General features: G+C 43.7%; 2 protein-coding genes across 2 annotated transcripts in view; one reads left to right on the forward strand and one right to left on the reverse strand.

Moving 5' to 3' along the window:
- The window catches only part of Hwt (SH2 domain-containing adapter heavyweight), a 272,150-nt gene that overhangs the window by 187,589 nt on the left and 66,209 nt on the right, over positions 1–18,352 (forward strand). Inside the window, exon 3 of the mRNA XM_076791075.1 lies at positions 16,244–16,363. Coding sequence (XP_076647190.1) covers positions 16,244–16,363 — 120 coding nt within the window. The remainder of the gene's footprint in view (positions 1–16,243; positions 16,364–18,352) is intronic.
- The window catches only part of LOC143355901 (uncharacterized), a 279,512-nt gene that overhangs the window by 18,647 nt on the left and 242,513 nt on the right, over positions 1–18,352 (reverse strand). The gene's annotated exons all lie outside the window — the stretch shown is intronic.

Here is an 18,352-nt window from a genome sequence, read left to right on the forward strand (position 1 = left end):
CTTACATTTCTATAGATTCACAGAGACTGGAATTTTATGGAGAATTCCTATTATATAGTACACATCTGAATGTATTTCTTTACGACCTAGCCATGCAATATAGGAAACTGCGTGTAGCTAGGTGACCTTGACGTCACTGACCTTCAAACTTTCGAGAGAAGAAAACAATGCCTGCAGGATATCGTTAATACTATTTACCACTTGATACCATTGATCAAACTGACGCGTAAAAAAATCTTTCCGTGTCTTCACAATTAATCCCTTAGCATCCGAAGGAGATCGACGCTCGTTACTCAGCAGGGTTCCTAGGGGTCTCCAGGGTGTTTTTTATTGTTACTTTAGTTTATATATTATTTCTTGTTACTATGAAATGTAAGCTACGAAAACCTTACAAACCTCCACGAAGGTTTTCAATTTTTTTTCTAAATATTATTTGAATAGTTACAAATTGCGCGAAAGAAATATATATGGGAGTCCTGAGACCTGAGTGACCCACCTCCGTATGTCAAAGGTTAATAAAGATATTCGAAGGGTCATACTTAAATGAAGCATCCTGTGTACACTATTATTCCCATTCAGAGGGCACCGTTCACCTTCCACCGACCGCGCAACACTAAAATCCATTGTTGTTGCTGAAATCTGCAAACATATCGACCGTTCGCATTCATCGCGGGCTGCTTCGCTCGTTTTCCGTTGCGGTGAACAACATCGGCGGAACGCGTTGTCAAACCTCGGAACCTCGAGCGGTTCACAATTGACAGTGACGTGGAGCGAGCGTAGAAACGTGTGGTGGTTGGACGGGGGTGGATTTTAATAAACCGGAAGCTTATTGTGCGGTCCGTTTGGATAGCATACACGCTGGCGTTATCAGAAAGGAAGAGAATGAATGCTCCGCGTTCGCCGCGACAGCGAAGAAGACAGCGAAGCGACAGCACGATGTCGACGTGTCGTCGTTGACAGTGGATGCACGGTGGTTGGAGAAAAGTATGCTGGGGGGAGAGGGGAGAGAGGTGGAAGGAGAGAGCTGGTGCCTCGGGGGTTGCATTGTTGCAGTGCCGGTGATTACGACCGGCAAGCGAACTCCTTCCCACTTTTTGCTGCAAGTTCACTGCGAGTGGTTCCCCGCCCAGTCGAGATGCCCTCAAGGTCCCGTGTCTTGTTATCACCTCGAGCCCGTGTCTGCTCTTTAAGTATCGTGCCTTTCCTACGATCTGCTTGATTGCGTCGTTAAACCCGAGACCCCGCAGTAGCCATCGCCTCGCTATTACACTCCTGATCTACGCCCTCTTACTTTCTAAAGAAAGATACAGACAAAAAAAGGTCGTCGTTGCGACTTGTTCGGCTCTGCTGGATTCTCCTAACTCTTCCTCGCGCGTCTGAATGCAGTCTGATTGACCAGCGACGAGGCTGCCATCCTGTAGAGCAACTTCAATTGAAGATCTCCGCGCGACGATCGGGCGAGGCCACGTTTAGAAAATGAGCGGGTTGACGAGCGAACGCGAGGCACTTCGGAGATACAGATTGCAACTGTGGTAACCTAACTGAGACCTTGTAGTTTACAATCGGCGGGGTATCACATTTTACGCAACTATCTTCTATACTATGTGTTAAATTAACTTAGATACTCTTCTTTTTCCTTTTTCCCCCTTTTGATGAGAATGAATACGTTAGCGGTGGTCCTGTGTCGTTCAAGTACGATGTTGTTAAGTGTGCGATAGGCTTCATTAAAAAAACTGTGTTCCAAATAAAACTTGGGGCGTCTTGCGATGGCCGCCAGATTTGTTTAGGTCGGGTCGCTTCCGAGATCTCAAGGTGACTTTCGTTGTTTCAAATGAAACACAATGATTCATGGGTTTGTAGCCCGTTTCGTGTCGAGCTCGTCAACATTTTCAAGGTCATTTATTACTGTCCATAGTTTACCTCTTACCGACCTGAAGGAAGATGTAACTAAACTTCCAATTCCGTGAGAAACTGTGAGACGCAAGAGTAAACATTTGATCGTTGTTTTGAAGATTAATAAAAATGTAATTCCGTGGTTCGTTGAACTGCCAATTCAGCAGTTAACGTATTAAAACATTCTTAGAATAGCTGGAGTACAGACCATCCAGAATACAGTGAAATTAGCTTTCGCACCTATTTTGAACTTCAGAGAACTTTCACACTCTCCTAACTGAGTGAAAAATTCCTTATATGGATTAAAACAAAGGCAGAAACCTAAGCTAACAGAAAACTGTCTGCTCACAATGGCATCTTTATTGCAAATCACTATCCCAAGAGAAGCCAGAGGAGGAAGTCGTTGCAGATCGACGTCTGATCTTCCCACGCGCACCCTTTTAGTTTGAAACGTTCCCGGCGCGCCTCTGTTGTCAATAGTCGATCGATCTGCAAGAACAAGTTGCGGAGCGTACAAAGAGAGCGCAAAGCGGATAGCGTCTAGCGTGTTTCTGTTACGGCGATGGGAGAAGTTCGATTTCTCTCCGGGATAAAGAGAGGGTCCTCCCGGGTTGAGCTGCGTTTAACGAGAAACAAGGGTGGCCGAGGATGCTGGTGTTTCTCAGGGAATCCAGTAAGACGACTTAGGAGAACAGGACTCTTATAGCGTGACGGTAGGAAGCATGTCGGTGTCTTTCACAAGAAACTCGGCCCCGCGTCGGCCCCGTCCGTAGGTGTATGTATCGCGACGATGCTGGCGGAGATGGCCCGGCGGAGGAACTTCTAAAATCAATTAGCAGCCCCTTAGGCGATGGGGTTCCGTTCCCGCGACTGCGGGAGGACCCTCTCCATCATAGGATAAGGGGTGATAAGGAGGGGTCGACGTTTATCCCAATAGAGAAACCGGCGGAACAATCACGACGTTTCTACGAGTATCTACACGTACACCGGAGGGGCCAGAAGGCGACGTGGAAGGTTGTGTGTGCGCGCGTGTGTGTGCCACCTGCAGGGGTTGCAGCGCGATCCAACCCTTCCGACGAGCAACTAGTCCCGTTGCTGCGGGCTGCTGAGATTATCCTCAGACGACTCGCTCGTCGATGCTAATGGAACCTTTTCCACGCGATTTCGACACCCTCGCGCCACGTTTTATTCCCTTTCAAAGGAGCAACCCCGACGAACACCGAGAAACTTTCATATTTTTATAAATTGATAGTTACTACTTCAATCCTCGGAATACGGATCTTTCGGAAATGATAGAGGCGGATTTTTTAACACTATTTCTACCGCGGTTTTCTGTATATCGTGAATGGGGGGAAATAATAATAACTCCGCCATCGATCGTTGAAATTTTCATATACATTTCACGATGAAAAATTTCTATTTGCCTGGCCCGTCTCGTTGTTGAAAAAAGTTAATTATTTCGCCTTGGCGGGGGCGTCGAGTGCAATCCCCCGCGCACGCATTCATCGCGGTGAATTCGAGCAGTTCTGAAGGGGCGTTTAAACTTTTACCTGGAGGGATGCGGACGAGGGTGGACCCGGTTTTCGAGCGTCTATCGCGACCCGCCAAGAACTCTAACGACCAGCAGTAATTCGTCCACCTGGAGTTGGTCTGACCGATGAAGTCGACTTACGCGATGCGTAAGACCACGTAGCCGAAGTTTCGAGATCTTGGGGCTGCTCTCCTTGTGTCCTTACGCGCCGTATAATTGAGCATCGCGGTGAAGATCCCTTTGGGGGTGGCCCTTCAACCCTTTGGGAGGAGCTGATGATGGTTGTCCAAGCTACGCTTTGTCCAAAGTTTCCGTCTTCGAGGACAATCGCACGGAGAGTGGGAGACCACCTGAGAAAGTGGAGACAATACTGTTTCGTAATTTGTTGAACGAATATTTATGCTGGATGCACGTGGGAATAATTAAATATAAATTTAATGTGTCAATCTTTTACACAGGGTGTTCGACTACAGGTGGGAGAAAATTTATGAGGTGGTTCTCCAAGACAATATAACACGAAAATGAAGAATAAAAAATTACGATTTCGGCTTCATTTTTGAGTTATTAGCAATTAAAAATCCACCTAAAATGCGGCAACCCGACCAACAGAGGTGTACGTTACGTACGTACGTAGAGGCGCAAATTCTGGTTGTATTATGCTGAACTTACTGTTCCAACATATACATATGTTATTTTAATTTTCTTTCCATTTTTTATTGCAATTTAGTTTGATAAATATTAATTATCAAGTATTAAACTACAGTGTGAGAACGAAAACGATACGAAAGTTGGTACAACCGAATAAATCCTTTGACAGATTGAGAAGCAGCCGTCGCGAGGGTTTGCGTGACGCGGTGAGCGATTCATTAAGGCAATTAAAAAGCAGCGCGAGGTATGGCGATCTTTCACCTGAGAAGCTGCTTGCCAGGTGACAATGGGTGAAATTGCGGGTGATTAAATAGGAACGTAATATTCAAGAGCCGGTCTTTCATCTTGGCGTAGGGTGAAGGGTCTCGTTAAAGAACCTTTGTCAGGTGGCTGCGGGATCGGTGGCAGGAGATCGGCGGAACGGCAAGAAAGACGGCTAAGTCTGAAGATACCGGCCGATTAGAGACCGTTCCCCTGTCCGCCATCTTATTGCATAGACCTGTTTCCACTCGTAGAGGACGAACTGCTCTTCTCTCTGACTTTGAGCCGTGTTTCGTCCCGTCTTTGAAGAGACCTCGGCCCGCGCGACCCTTCGTGACCCAACAAGCAGGGGGTCGGAGGATGCGACAAAAAGGCCTGTGGTCCTTCCGCGGCACATTTCTGTCCTATTGGAAGGACCAAAGGGCCGAGGGACACGCGTATTCGTTTAAATGAAGACGAAGGGACCTTCCAGACGGTGTCCTCTAATCGGGGAATCACGGATTTCTTTGCTCCCGCTTCTTCCACCGTCTATTGACGTCCCGCAGTATTTGTTCCGTTGGATTCTGTATTGACTCGTTCCATCTCGATTAAGTTCGGACTTTGATCGTGTGTTTGATTGTAACTTCTTCGGTGCCTTCCCGGAATGTCGGAGTTCAAGAGCCGCCGGAAAAAAGAAGATTCCCTCGGGCGGTGTTCTCGGTGACCCTGCAATTTTTTTCCGTCGCAGAGTTCGGATATCTTGAAATCCAAGGGACCGTCGCTATTCTAGCTATTCTGCTTGTTTGGCTCATTTAGTGTAATCAAAAAATCATTAAGTAATGTTTCATGCACTTTCGATTCACTCTTAACTGAGTGCCGACTTAGCTTCCTTGAAGCTTCCATGAAATCAAGGTAATTTATTTATCGAAATAAAATGAAAACTTAAGTTTTGTGAAACTGGAAGTACACCCTCGCCTTTTCGCATTTTGTAGGTCCCAAACAAATTCGCTATACTCAATAAAATAACGCCAAAGCTCGTGAATGTGCAATTGAATTAGAACACAGCCAGAAAGGACTCAAAGGCTGAGCTTCACTTTGGGGGACCAATGATTTTCAACCTTTTTTTATATAATCGTATAGATTTTGACGAGGAAATGCTAAAAATGTAAATTTTAATCGCCGGAGTTCACTGATTCACAAGGTACACGCATGTAAATTTGGCCGATTTCAAATATTGGTTTCCAGTGAGTGGATCCGCTCCGATAAAATGTAAGCAGGGGTGTGCGAGAACTCGAAATATGGGGTCGTGACGGGGTAACCGAAAATTTCGAGATTCCCGAAAAAGTCAGGATTCCCGAAAGAGTCGGGATTCTCGAAATAATCGGGATTCCCTAAAGAATCGTGAATTATTTTCAAGAGTGGCATATGTTATGTTCTCGAAATTTTCGGGAAACCCGATTCCTTCGAGGGATCTCGAAATTTTCGGGAGCCCGACCCGACCCGACTCGTCTCGACCATCGGGTTCCCGATATTTCGGTTTCTCGCACACCCCTAAATGTAAGCATCAGGAATTCGAATTACCGCTCCAAAATGGCTGCTTGTGTGCGCTTGCGGTGCTCTGGTCATTGGATAACGCATAAGTACAGAGCAATATGGCGGCGTTCTAACCTGTCAAAAACTCTTGAAATCAACTTGTACATTTATGCGTGCTATTTGTTATTCTTCAATGAATGCTGAACGCAGAATAAACCGTACTGCGAACAACACGTGCAGACTTCATTGTGTCGTCTGGAACGACCTGATTTTTCAAGCCATCGAACGTCGCGCGAACGTTACCCACGGGACCGACTAATATAATACAGCGAACGAAGAAAAACGAGCCGAGAGAAGAAAAAACGGAGATGCTTGAGGAGCTCTTTGTAGAACCAATCCAAGGGTCCGTCGCGTACCTACCTCCGGAAAACGATGTTGAATAGCTCCGAGTAAGTTCGGTCTCGTGTGCAGACTGGACCTCGTGAAACTTTAACGCGTTTACCCTGTTAGTGGACCGGGGACGATATATATCTGCGCGCGGAAGATGAAGATCCTCCTCCACGAAGGATTTCGTATCGGAGACCTTCACTTGTCATCGATCATGATTAGTCGTTGTAATGGGCCCGTCCCGCTGACTCACTATTTCTTGATTCTCGCGCGACAGAGTGCGTTGGGGAACCTTCGGGGGGAGTTAAGTGCAAAATTTGATCATTTTGATTTGCCGGCTTTGCGGAGACGTTGATAGTCACTGGTGGTCGGCACTGTCGTGTCAACACTAGATCTACCCAGCCCTAAACGAGACTGACGTCTCCGTAATAATAACAGGATTGAATTTACTCCGATTTTATAGGATTTTTATGGTAACATGAATAGGGAAGTGTACTAAACGAAATTTGTATAATTTCAGGAATTGTAAAAGAAAAAATTTCTTCGGGGGGAGATGAGTGCAAAATTTGATCATTTTGATTTGCCGGCTTTGCGGAGACGTTGATAGTCACTGGTGGTCGGCACTGTCGTGTCAACACTAGATCTACCCAGCCCTAAACGAGACTGACGTCTCCGTAATAATAACAGGATTGAATTTACTCCGATTTTATAGGATTTTTATGGTAACATGAATAGGGAAGTGTACTAAACGAAATTTGTATAATTTCAGGAATTGTAAAAGAAAAAATTTCTTCGGGGGGAGATGAGTGCAAAATTTGATCATTTTGATTTGCCGGCTTTGCGGAGACGTTGATAGTCACTGGTGGTCGGCACTGTCGCGTCGACACCAGATCTACCCAGCCCTAAACGAGACTGATGTCTCTGTAATAATAACAGGATTGAATTTACTCAGATTTTATGGGATTTTTATGGTAACATGAATAGGGAAGTGTACTAAACGAAATTTGTATAATTTCAGGAATTGTAAAAGAAAAAATTTCTTCGGGGGGAGATGAGTGCAAAATTTGATCATTTTGATTTGCCGGCTTTGCGGAGACGTTGATAGTCACTGGTGGTCGGCACTGTCGCGTTGACACCAGATCTACCCAGCCCTAAACGAGACTGACGTCTCCGTAATAATAACAGGATTGAATTTACTCCGATTTTATAGGATTTTTATGGTAACATGAATAGGGAAGTGTACTAAACGAAATTTGTATAATTTCAGGAATTGTAAAAGAAAAAATTTCTTCGGGGGGAGATGAGTGCAAAATTTGATCATTTTGATTTGCCGGCTTTGCGGAGACGTTGATAGTCACTGGTGGTCGGCACTGTCGCGTCGACACCAGATCTACCCAGCCCTAAACGAGACTGATGTCTCCGTAATAATAACAGGATTGAATTTACTCCGATTTTATAGGATTTTTATGGTAACATGAATAGGGAAGTGTACTAAACGAAATTTGTATAATTTCAGGAATTGTAAAAGAAAAAATTCCAGAGCCGTTGTTTTGACGGGCTCGGTGTATAGTTCTTGTTAAATTTGTCGAAATTCGTTAAGAGGATAACCGTTAGGTACGATCGTTCGTCAATTCGAGTTTTCTTTCGGGATTATCCGCGAAATCTTCTCAGGAGGCAAGTCGTGTAAATATTGTTGGGAATCCATTGGTGTTTATTCTGCAGCGTCGAGAGCTAATACCCCGGGAAATTTGGTGAAACCTGTTATCTTTCAATTTCACGCCTTCGTTACACTTCTTCGTAGACAAAATTAAGACTGTGTAAACTCGTGAATATTAGTCCCTGGATTTTACGGATTTATGCCATCTTCGGATGTGTAAAACACGCTGACAGAAACCCCTCAATGTTTATTTGTACGACTTTATATCTTCAAAGTATTTTCCTGACATTATCATTTTCTTTTAAACGATACACACACACTGTTCGATGTAAAATTGTCAATTGTGCTATTTCTTGTGCTTATTTCTGGACAGTTGACTTTATGGCACAAAATCTGTGGGAGGAATTTTAATTAATGTCTGCTTTAAGAATCCTCATACAAAATAAAACCATTTAATGGGGATTCTAGGTTGGCCGGATGCAGGAAATTATTATACAGCTAAGTTGGGGGACGATGACAATACATTTTAATGAAATTTCTTTCGCAGAACCGATTGTCAAAGTTGATTGCAGAGACAAATCCGCACGCGCAGGAATTTCCGATTCCGATCAGACTCTTTTGTGTACCGTAATTTGCGTATCTGGATTCAGATGCAAATTGCCTGTTGAGATGCTAGATTTACAGTTTACTAACGAGCGTTTAGGGATTCCGTACAGGCATCGGCGTCAGGACCCTTAGCTATTCAAGTTGCAACCCTTCCAAGTTAGGGGTTAATTGTGTCATCGTGATCGATCTGTTTGCGCGTGATTCGGCTATCCTCCGGTTTGAAAATATGCGGCCGAAATCATACGCACCGGCGACAACGAAAGTACATTTGTGAAAATGTTTCTCTCGTTTTCAGGCTCGACTTATACGAAATACATTCTAAAGTACAACGGAATTATACCGCGCTCGAGAATTATGGAACGCTTAGCACCATGTTTTATGGCTTCTGTCTCGCGTGATATTCCGCTGGGTAAATAGCTCTGAGCATTTCACGGTCTCACGGCACACGTTCCCCGCATAGTTAGACGCAGGAACGGAATGATCCATTCACCTCGCTCTATCATAGTTTTACGAAACTCTCGCTGCAAGCCGGCAGATCGTTTCCCCTTAATTTATGCCCGAATATCAATTAAACCGTGTGCTCCATGCGGCAATAATTTCCGCAAGCAATTTGTAATCGGTATTGTTAACTACCGTGAGCTTTCGGGATTTAATAGGCGAACTATTTAGAGCTTCGGTTTAATCTATTTAATTTCAGGTGATTTGAGATTTCACTTTGAACTCGTTAGCTTTTCGTCGAACTAAAATCATCATTCTTAAAAGTTGAAACCTCTAATCTGATAATATTAAATGCTAGTTGAATGAACAGTTAAATTCAGTTCTGTTAGATTGCAGTTTGCAACATGAATTTGCACGTAGCAGAAATGATTTTTGGAAGAGCTAGGTTAAAGGAGCAAATATTTTTAATTATTTTAAAACAAGTAGCTGTTGCATTAAAAACGACACAAAGGCCTTCAAAAGTGTGTTCAAAAACATTGAGAAATAAATCTGCGCATGATCCCGAGACTCGTCGTTTGTACGGTTGTAAAAAAAGGTCCGCGGTCCGAGGATTAGTAATATCTTCCGTGTTATTGCATATTTCGAATCGTATCGATATTAACAGCGGAGGTAGCATGCAGGGTCCGATACAAGATGATAAGTCACAGGAGCACAGGGGTTGTAAACGCGAATGACCAGTTCGAAAGTCGTAGGTAAATCGCGAGAAGGGGGCCAGCCCGTTTCCCCGGGGCAAATTTCCGATTTATTCAAGCCCGCTCCCGAATACTTGGGAGCCCATAAAGAGAATGAATGGGATTGTGGCGGTTGCAGCAATGCTTAGGGCTGCTTTAGGGGTTCATGAAATACGCGGCCGCTACCCTCTTTCGGGCTTTGCTCTCCACTCTCCTCTCTCTCTCTCTCTCTTTCCCTTCCCCCTTGCTCTATTCCCGGCTCCTTCTAACGCTATCCCGTTTCTATTACTTCGTTTTCCCGTCACCGCCACCCCATTCTGTTAATAATTGCATCAACTTTACATTTTTCCAACATTCGCTGTTCTCGATAAAAATTGAGCAATCGTTTTCATGTGTATATTGAAAAATGTATACGGTAATTACGTGAAATTGTTTAATTCTCTAAAAACTGATAAAAGAATTCGTTAAGTACACGTTCCTTCGAAGATTAAATCAATATGGTAACTGCACTTTGAATTCATTGTGCAGCTTAAAAATGTAAATTGTAAATGTAAACTGTAAGACTTGGGGAATTTCATGCAGTTCGTGAATACCACTGGCCTAATTCTTGAATAATACTCGGAGCGTTTCGATCATAAACGGCGTGCCCCTTTATCCGATTGTCCCTGCCTGGTCTCCGTTCGTTCGAGTCCCCCTCGACTTTGTTCCCCTCCGCCCACGTATCGAGGCTCTCCTCTCCGCGGGGAGGCCGAGCGATATTACCATGAATTTACATAGCCTCGCTCCGAACTCGGAACATATTGCGCCGCTTTGATTTATGTGAAACATTTGCTAAATATTCCCGCTTAATCTCGGCCGCGCGGAATGCCTTTCTGTAACGAGAACCCGTCGTTGCGTCTCCTTCGACGAGATCGGTTAGGGTCCTCCCGTAGGATCGAGGGGGATCATTCGACCCTTGCGCCTTTTTTTTCTCTCTGCCGGCCGCCGATGAACGGAATTAACGCTCGTATATTGCCCCGATACTCCCGGAAGAGTATCGGTTTGCAACATTCGCCCCGTTATTTTACTTGTATCCGATCCTTTTCCCGCGGAACCCTCGCCTGCGATACGGTCGACTGTAACGTTTCGCGGATTAGAGCACGTTTTCCCGGCTAAACACACCACTCTACGAAATTGAAGGATCACTCTGAAGCCTTTGCTTTCACAAGTTCACTTTTTAAGACCGTTCTTTGGCCGAGAAATTTTCAAATTATTCAGAATTTTCTCAAGAATACCCTGAACTTGTCGTTTCAATTCAAAAGCGCTTTTCCCACGAAACACAAAGCGTCATTCTGACTCTGCATTCGAGTTTTAATAGACTATGTCGTTCGAGAAACCTTTGCGGCAACAATTAAATCGTACAGAAGGGAAAAGCTCGCGGAAACAAGAAGGCTGCCGAAAGTAAATATTCCAAGCGCGAAACTGGCTTTCGAGTGTGCGCCGTCGAGGTGTGCCGAGATAATTCTCGTTGCGCCGGAAACGTTGTCGACCCCAATTTCTTTTTTTCTGTCGCCGCTCCCGGTTGCTTTTTAACAATTTCTAATGAAGGAACCGCCATTGTTTCGACGCGAGGCGAAAAACCGCCGGGCAACGTGGCCACTTCATAAATGTCGGGCACTCGCCCGACTCTTCCGAGCTGCCACGGAAAATTTATACGCTCCCCGAAGATTTATGAGAAAACAAATCACTTTGAAAGACGTCAGAGGCGTGAATGGAATCTATTAAGCCCGGTCCAATCTGCTGCGGTTTTATTATTCACGATAAAATTCAGGTTTGCTTGAATAATAAAAAGAAAAGGTTCAATTTAATGAAGAATATCGCGTTATTAGGGACAAGGCTGCGCGGGAATCAATATAAAGGTCCGATCAATGAATAGAGTTTGCTTAAAAAAATTCTGAAGACGTGTTTTATTGGTTTCACCTTTGCGACGAAAATTTATTTTATTCTTGATCGTATAATATTTAAAAATGTGTATTAAGTCATTTCATAAGTACTTATGTTTACCTTGTTGAACTATATTTCATTCAAAAGAGATCGAGTCTAGTAATACTGTTCATGACTTACCATGTTCGCTGCAAGTAGAGAAAGCCTGTTATAGTCAGGCACAATGTGCTCACTCTACTCGACGTGACTATTAAAACCATCTTCTTCTCCCATCATTAACACTAAACCTACCGACACTTCTTGTACACGTGTTCCAGTCTAATGACTGGACCTTAAAAAAAATTATTGTTAATAGATTGAACGTAGATAATAGTCAATTTGTTGCTGAATGAATTAGTAGATGAACAACTTCGCGATGTGATAATGTTGTGGGTACGAAATTGTACGCAGAAGCTTGGAAAGGTCAATTTGACCGGCCTTGGTAGGTTTAGTGTTAAACATTTTATCGACTACTCGACTAACAATGTGGAATATGAAAAATGGGAGGAGTGACGGAATGAAAGATACATTAATCGTTGGTAACAAACTCTACGCATACGAGAACTGTGCAAACTGTGCTTAAAATTCTTTCGGCACAATTTGACAGAGCACTGATTTAGGCAGAGCCAATTTAATCGTGAATATTGCGGGGGAAGATGGCGAGATATATCCACGAACGCTGTTGTCTCTCTCAAATGGCTATAATTCGGGACAATGAAACGTTACGCTTTAGCTGCCGGGTATTTGGCGGTTTCTCGAGATTCCATTGACCGTTCTAGCACGATGGCCAGTCGGCCTAGTTCGCATTTGGCTTCCTCTAACAGAACGAGAAGTATTACTGTTGACTGCGGCGGTGGTTACTCTGAAGCCGACCAACTTCACGAAACACTATACCACTTAGCATCAAACTCGCGATTTCAAACGAGACAATTTTGCACTTCACGCAGGCATTTAAATCTTTGTATTTGTCCTTTCCCTTTAATTTAATTTTTTATACCTATATTTCTACAATGTTGCTATGCTTCTGTACTTCTATACTTCTATATTTTTATATTTCTATATTTCTATATTATTTGTATATTATTTCTATGTTATTTCTATATTTCTGTATTACTATATTTCTATGTTTCTATATTTCTATATTTCTATATTTCTATATTTCTATATTTCTATATTTCTATATTTCTATATTTCTATATTTCTATATTTCTATATTTCTATATTTCTATATTTCTATATTTCTATATTTCTATATTTCTATATTTCTATATTTCTATATTTCTATATTTCTATATTTCTATATTTCTATATTTCTATATTTCTATATTTCTATATTTCTATATTTCTATATTTCTATATTTCTATATTTCTATATTTCTATATTTCTATATTTCTATATTTCTATATTTCTATATTTCTATATTTCTATATTTCTATATTTCTATATTTCTATATTTCAACGTTTCTGCACTTCTATACTTCTATATCTCTAGACTTCTATACTTTCGTACTTCCACATTTCTCTTTTCCTACGCGTGCCGTCAAACGAAGTGGACTATCTAAAATAATCATAGCAATAGAATTAACAATGACGTAATTCCGGCTATAGGGCGGTAAGAACAACCCGGAAAGCGCGACGCGTTCATTACTATATTAACTCGCGGTAACATCCCAGCTGCTACCGAAGCTTCCACTGTGTAAACGGTCGCCGGATATAATTAATCCTCATGTTCCAGTAATTAATGCAATTATTGTTACATTTAGCCGCGCACCTAGACTTTCATGTCCCACGACAACAAACGCATTCACAGTTCGCGACGCCGCTAAAGCGGAATCAAGTCCATTGAAATAAAAATAATATCACAGACCCGAGGAACAAATCTCCATGATTATTTCGAACACAATACATTCCTTTCACCCTTACGTAACCAACGACGCATAGAAAACAACAAAAAAAAAAAAAAAAGAAACAACAACGCTACGGTTGCTAATAATTCCTATCTCGCAGTGGACCGTGCATTGTTCGCAACGCTAACAGCATTCGTCGTTAAGCCCGTCCAGTTTTCTCCGTTCTCCAAGCGTTGCTCCCTTCATGCCCATTATTATCCTGAAGTCGCTTGAAAACGTGTGGACATCGGCTGGTCCCGAGCATTTCCGTTTTCGTTCGATCCGTTAGGTCTTACGGCTTTGCGAGACTCTACCCCTGCTAACGTTCGCCTTTTTTCCCTTCCCCTCCACTTCCCTTTTTGTTTCATTTCCCACTTCACATATTCATACGGCACTCTTTGCTTACAATAAATGCAGACCATTTGCATGTAGGGCCTCCGCTCAGGAACAAACCCCATCCCCCCCATATCGTCCTACACCCCACGCTCTCCATACCGTCACTCTCGTCCTCAATCTCTTTCTCTCTCTCTCGTGTTCTCACTGTTTTACTCCCTCACCCTTTCTGCATTTTACCCTCTCGCCCTTCCACTTTCCCGCAGTCACGTTCTCCTGCTGTCTGTCTCTTTCATTTTTCGACTCTCTCGGTCTCTAACTCTCTCACTTTCTCGCTTTTTCACTATTCTCTAATTGTCCTTGATATTTTGCTTTTGCCACTGTTTAAATCCATCGCTCGGTAACTCACTCGTTCCCTAACACTTTCATTATCTGACTCTGTCGATGAAATAAATCTCTGACTCTCTATCACTATCAAATTTTGATTCTCACTCTGACAGTCTAATTGTCTGACACTCCCACTTTTGAACTCTCATTTTCCAACCCTCTCGCAGCTCCCCACCCTTACTCTCTTTCTCTCTCTCTCTCTCGGGCCGGTCTACCCGGACTACCCCCAACCCCGGACTCAACTCCACCGTGATAAGCCGCCCCCGGGGATCCGCGATTGTCTCGATTTATATGCATGCACAGACGTAGGTGGTGGTCCGTGGGCTGCTCGCTGACTGCGCGATCGGGCAGGCAGAGCCACGCTGTCGTACAGGGGGTGGGAAGACAAGGGGGACGTCCACGGGGTGGCGTAGGGGAGGATAGAGGCCGCGGGAAGGTGGATAGAGTAGATGCGACCGTCAATAGATCGATTCACCGACAGACAGTAAATATCGCTGATGAGCTGGTCCGGTCGTCGACGATTGGGACTTAGGGCCGGGGGGGTTGAGGGGCTACGGGTGCTTACCCTGCGATTTGTCGAGTGGCAGAAATCCGCGCGCTACTCACGATGCCATCGTGCAAGAGAGGGGTTCGGGGGTGGAGGGAAGGGGTGTGGTTCCAAACCCCTGGCTGTGCCGCCGGTCCTTTATCCGCCTCGGCGTTCGGCCATTCTTTATTCCCGCGATTTTTGTTTTTACGCTCGCCATCGGAGATTTTTGCCGGCCGAGGCATCCGGTGCCTTGGGAGAGCCCAGGCCCAACCCCCCGTTGTCCCGGGATTAACGGACTATGGCCCGGCTGCCGATTTTTCCCTTTTTCCGAGACGCGTGCAGGATATTGTTGCGAACGAGGGACCGGCCCGACCGAGGCACGTGGATACAAGCCGGCTACGATTATCCGATTTAATTCCGAGATGCCTTTTTAACGAGCCGACCGTGTTTTCGTTTCCGCTGGAGGTAATTGCGGACCAACGGGTTGAAACGTACGTGTTCCGCTAATGAATTTTAAGCGGGCATCAGCGAACCAGGGGGGTTTCTACGTTTTTAAGGGTCCCCGGACAAATGTCTGTTACATAAATCTGCGAGAGTGAGGAATACTTTGCCAAGCGTCGTTTTGAGAGCACGTCAAACTGGCCAGCAAGATTTAAATGAAAAATCGCTGTTTGATAAAGCGACGCTATAACCGTTCCATGAGCGACTCTTCGGAGAGAGAAAGACGAATCTAGACAGATGTACATATGATTTTAAACTTGACCCTCCGAGGACAGGGTCGTTTATGTTCGGATCGAAATTTTACTCGAATTTCTTCCTTTGAACCCTTTGCACTACTACTTATTTTGTGATTATAACGATTAGAACTTCTTCATCGTTCAGAATTTCAGAGAAAAAAAAGATTTAGTTTATATTTATTGTATGCCTATGTTTTCTACAATATATATCAACTACAACAAAATAGAATTTTATCTCGGTTTAAAGGAAATTAACCCTTTGCGCTCGAAGCTATTTTAACTCCAAAATGAAACATTTCTTCCCACCTAGAATATATCTCTTCTATGTATATTCTTTCATGTTATACATACGAAAATGGTGTGATTTACACGTACAATACTGAAGTGTTTAGTAATTTATTAAATACAAACAACTTTATAATGATACAGCAATTTTTAGTGACGCCTTACAGTCGCCATTCGAGTGCTAAGGGTTAATAATATGAATGAATCTTCATCACGAGTCCGACTCGATATTGTATGGCAAGGGGTTAATGCTTTAAACATTTGACGATTCAACAGTTGTACGTATACTAGTTTGATCACGTCAAGTGGAAAGAAATTGCGAAAATCTCGCGAATCATAAAGAATTATTAGCCTTACTTCCCGTTTAGTATGGTTAGGTTGTACGCTAGCACGTTGATCGCGTCGTCGGCTGTTCCGGTTACGTTCCGCGAGTCTACATGGCATCTATTGTGTTTACAGGTCTCCTTGTGCGACGATTACAGTCTGCCAGTCGACTTCGTAAACAAAAGACGTCCTGTGAGCGCAGCGGCCGCAACTTCCACAGTGCAGTGGGCGCTGCCGAGTCCTACCGTCGAGAACGTGAGTACCAAACGCTTCGGTTGTCGCTCGATGAAGCGCGAACTACGGGGTTCGGCGGGGCGCCGCGAAGTTTCAAGCTGTCCAATAGCCATTCAAAGTTTTAGCCAACTTCCGGGAGCCCCAGGTACTGCTTTATGAAAGAGGTAGATACGCCCGGAAGTTTGAGCAGATCGCGTCACGCGCCAGCGTTCTAGAATCCAGAGGCGCAGTTTGTTCAACATACTTCTGGACAGGGTGCTCGCGAATTGAAATTCTAGCCTTCGGGCTCGTAACAAGTCGGGGTCACGGTGAAACCTTCGGAAACGTAATCTGGAGCTCAGGACCTTGGAACGTTCAGTGAATCTTTTTTTTTTAATTCCATTGAATTATCAGAATTATGACAAAAAATACCCCAAACTCTAAGGCCCCTGAGTTTTCTCAGCTCTCGAGTTGGAACGAATGACTATACAGATGTCCAAAGAATGTACCTCCTTGACAGAGGAGATTCCTGAGATCATTTAAAATAACTTTTCCCGTTGTGAAAATGTTCTCCGCGGCTTTGTTAAGGAGTCATTGACGAAAATCACGGACCAATCAGAGCTACAGTGGACAGATCCCGGTCCGGCCAATGTCAATGCCGAATTCGGTGTTTTTCATGGGCAAGAGTTACTTCAAATGAACTCAGGAATCCTCTCAAGGAACATTTTTGGGACATCCTGTATAATCATTCGTTCCAACGCTGAGAAAACTCGGAGCCTTAAAGTTTCAGTTTGCAGGTATTATTTTCTTTACTTACAACCCATCTTTTTAATATGAAAAAATCGCACAGGTAACTACAATTTGAAATTTTGAAAATTGAAGATGCACCTGTGGATGAATATTGGAAACTGTGTCCCAGGATTCTGGAGTTTCTAGAACTCGGCTACTACGCCCGTTTAGATCTCTCGAGTTCGTTTTAATATGCTCGTTAGCATGTTTCATGGTGTTCGAAAAGGTTTAGTGTTCCACGGTTTAAACAAGTGCAGTTATTACGTTGCACGGTCTCCGAGGACCTAGTTACCACATTCCTCAACTCAATGGGTCCTAGTTACCACGTACCATGACTTCATAGGACCTGTTATTGCATTCCACGCTCTCCGGGGACCCAGCTATGGTATTCGTTGTCCTCGAGAGAACAAATTGCCGTGCGATACATCCTCGGGAGACCTAGTTATCACATTTTATAGCCGCGACAGAATTGTTTATTTATAGTCGAGCATTATCTCGCGAGTTCCCGCTGCGGTATACAACAATAGAAGCCATCAATCTGGTTGAGTGAATATCAAATTTCGAGTATCAAGTATCGAGCATATTTTATAATACAACATCTCACGTGTCATTTGTGCTATTTTAACGTGTGAATTTATTCGCGCAACATTACAGGAGATCAATGTACGCATATATACGCAAAAAATGTTTCCGGTTTATGAACTGTCTGCCGAACAGAAATACTATTCATTAGAACGGAGCGAAATGGTTGGCGAAAATAGCGAAACCAATAACGGAAAATCTCCGAGAACGTGGTAATGCAATAAGGGGATAAAGTGTAAAAGTTCGTGAGGGCTGGGTCGATAAAAACCGAAGACAGCGAACTCCGGAAACTCGGAAAAAATCTTTGGTAATGGGAAATACGGAAATCATACCGTGTACACTTCAGTGTACTGAAATAGTTCGTTAAACGTATTTTTAAAGGTACTTCATCGGGTGTCCTTTGGATCCTCAATTAAACAGCTTGCAATTCATATCGATTACTAGATGTTGAATCTAGATGACATCTACCTCAGACCAGATGACGTTTATCAACTGTCGGATCGCGATAAATTCGAGCACCGTCATCGAAGGGTCAATAAAGAAGACTAAACGTCCCAGCCACCCGTGTCGTAAACACTTTGAGAGAACGCGTGCGTTGGCCAGCGCGGTTAGCATAAAATTTCAGCGACAGCGGGAGAGACCTCTTTAATTCTGGTAACA

Source organism: Halictus rubicundus, chromosome 7 (genome assembly GCF_050948215.1).
Source record: "Halictus rubicundus isolate RS-2024b chromosome 7, iyHalRubi1_principal, whole genome shotgun sequence".
Classification (NCBI taxonomy): Eukaryota; Metazoa; Arthropoda; class Insecta; order Hymenoptera; family Halictidae; genus Halictus; species Halictus rubicundus.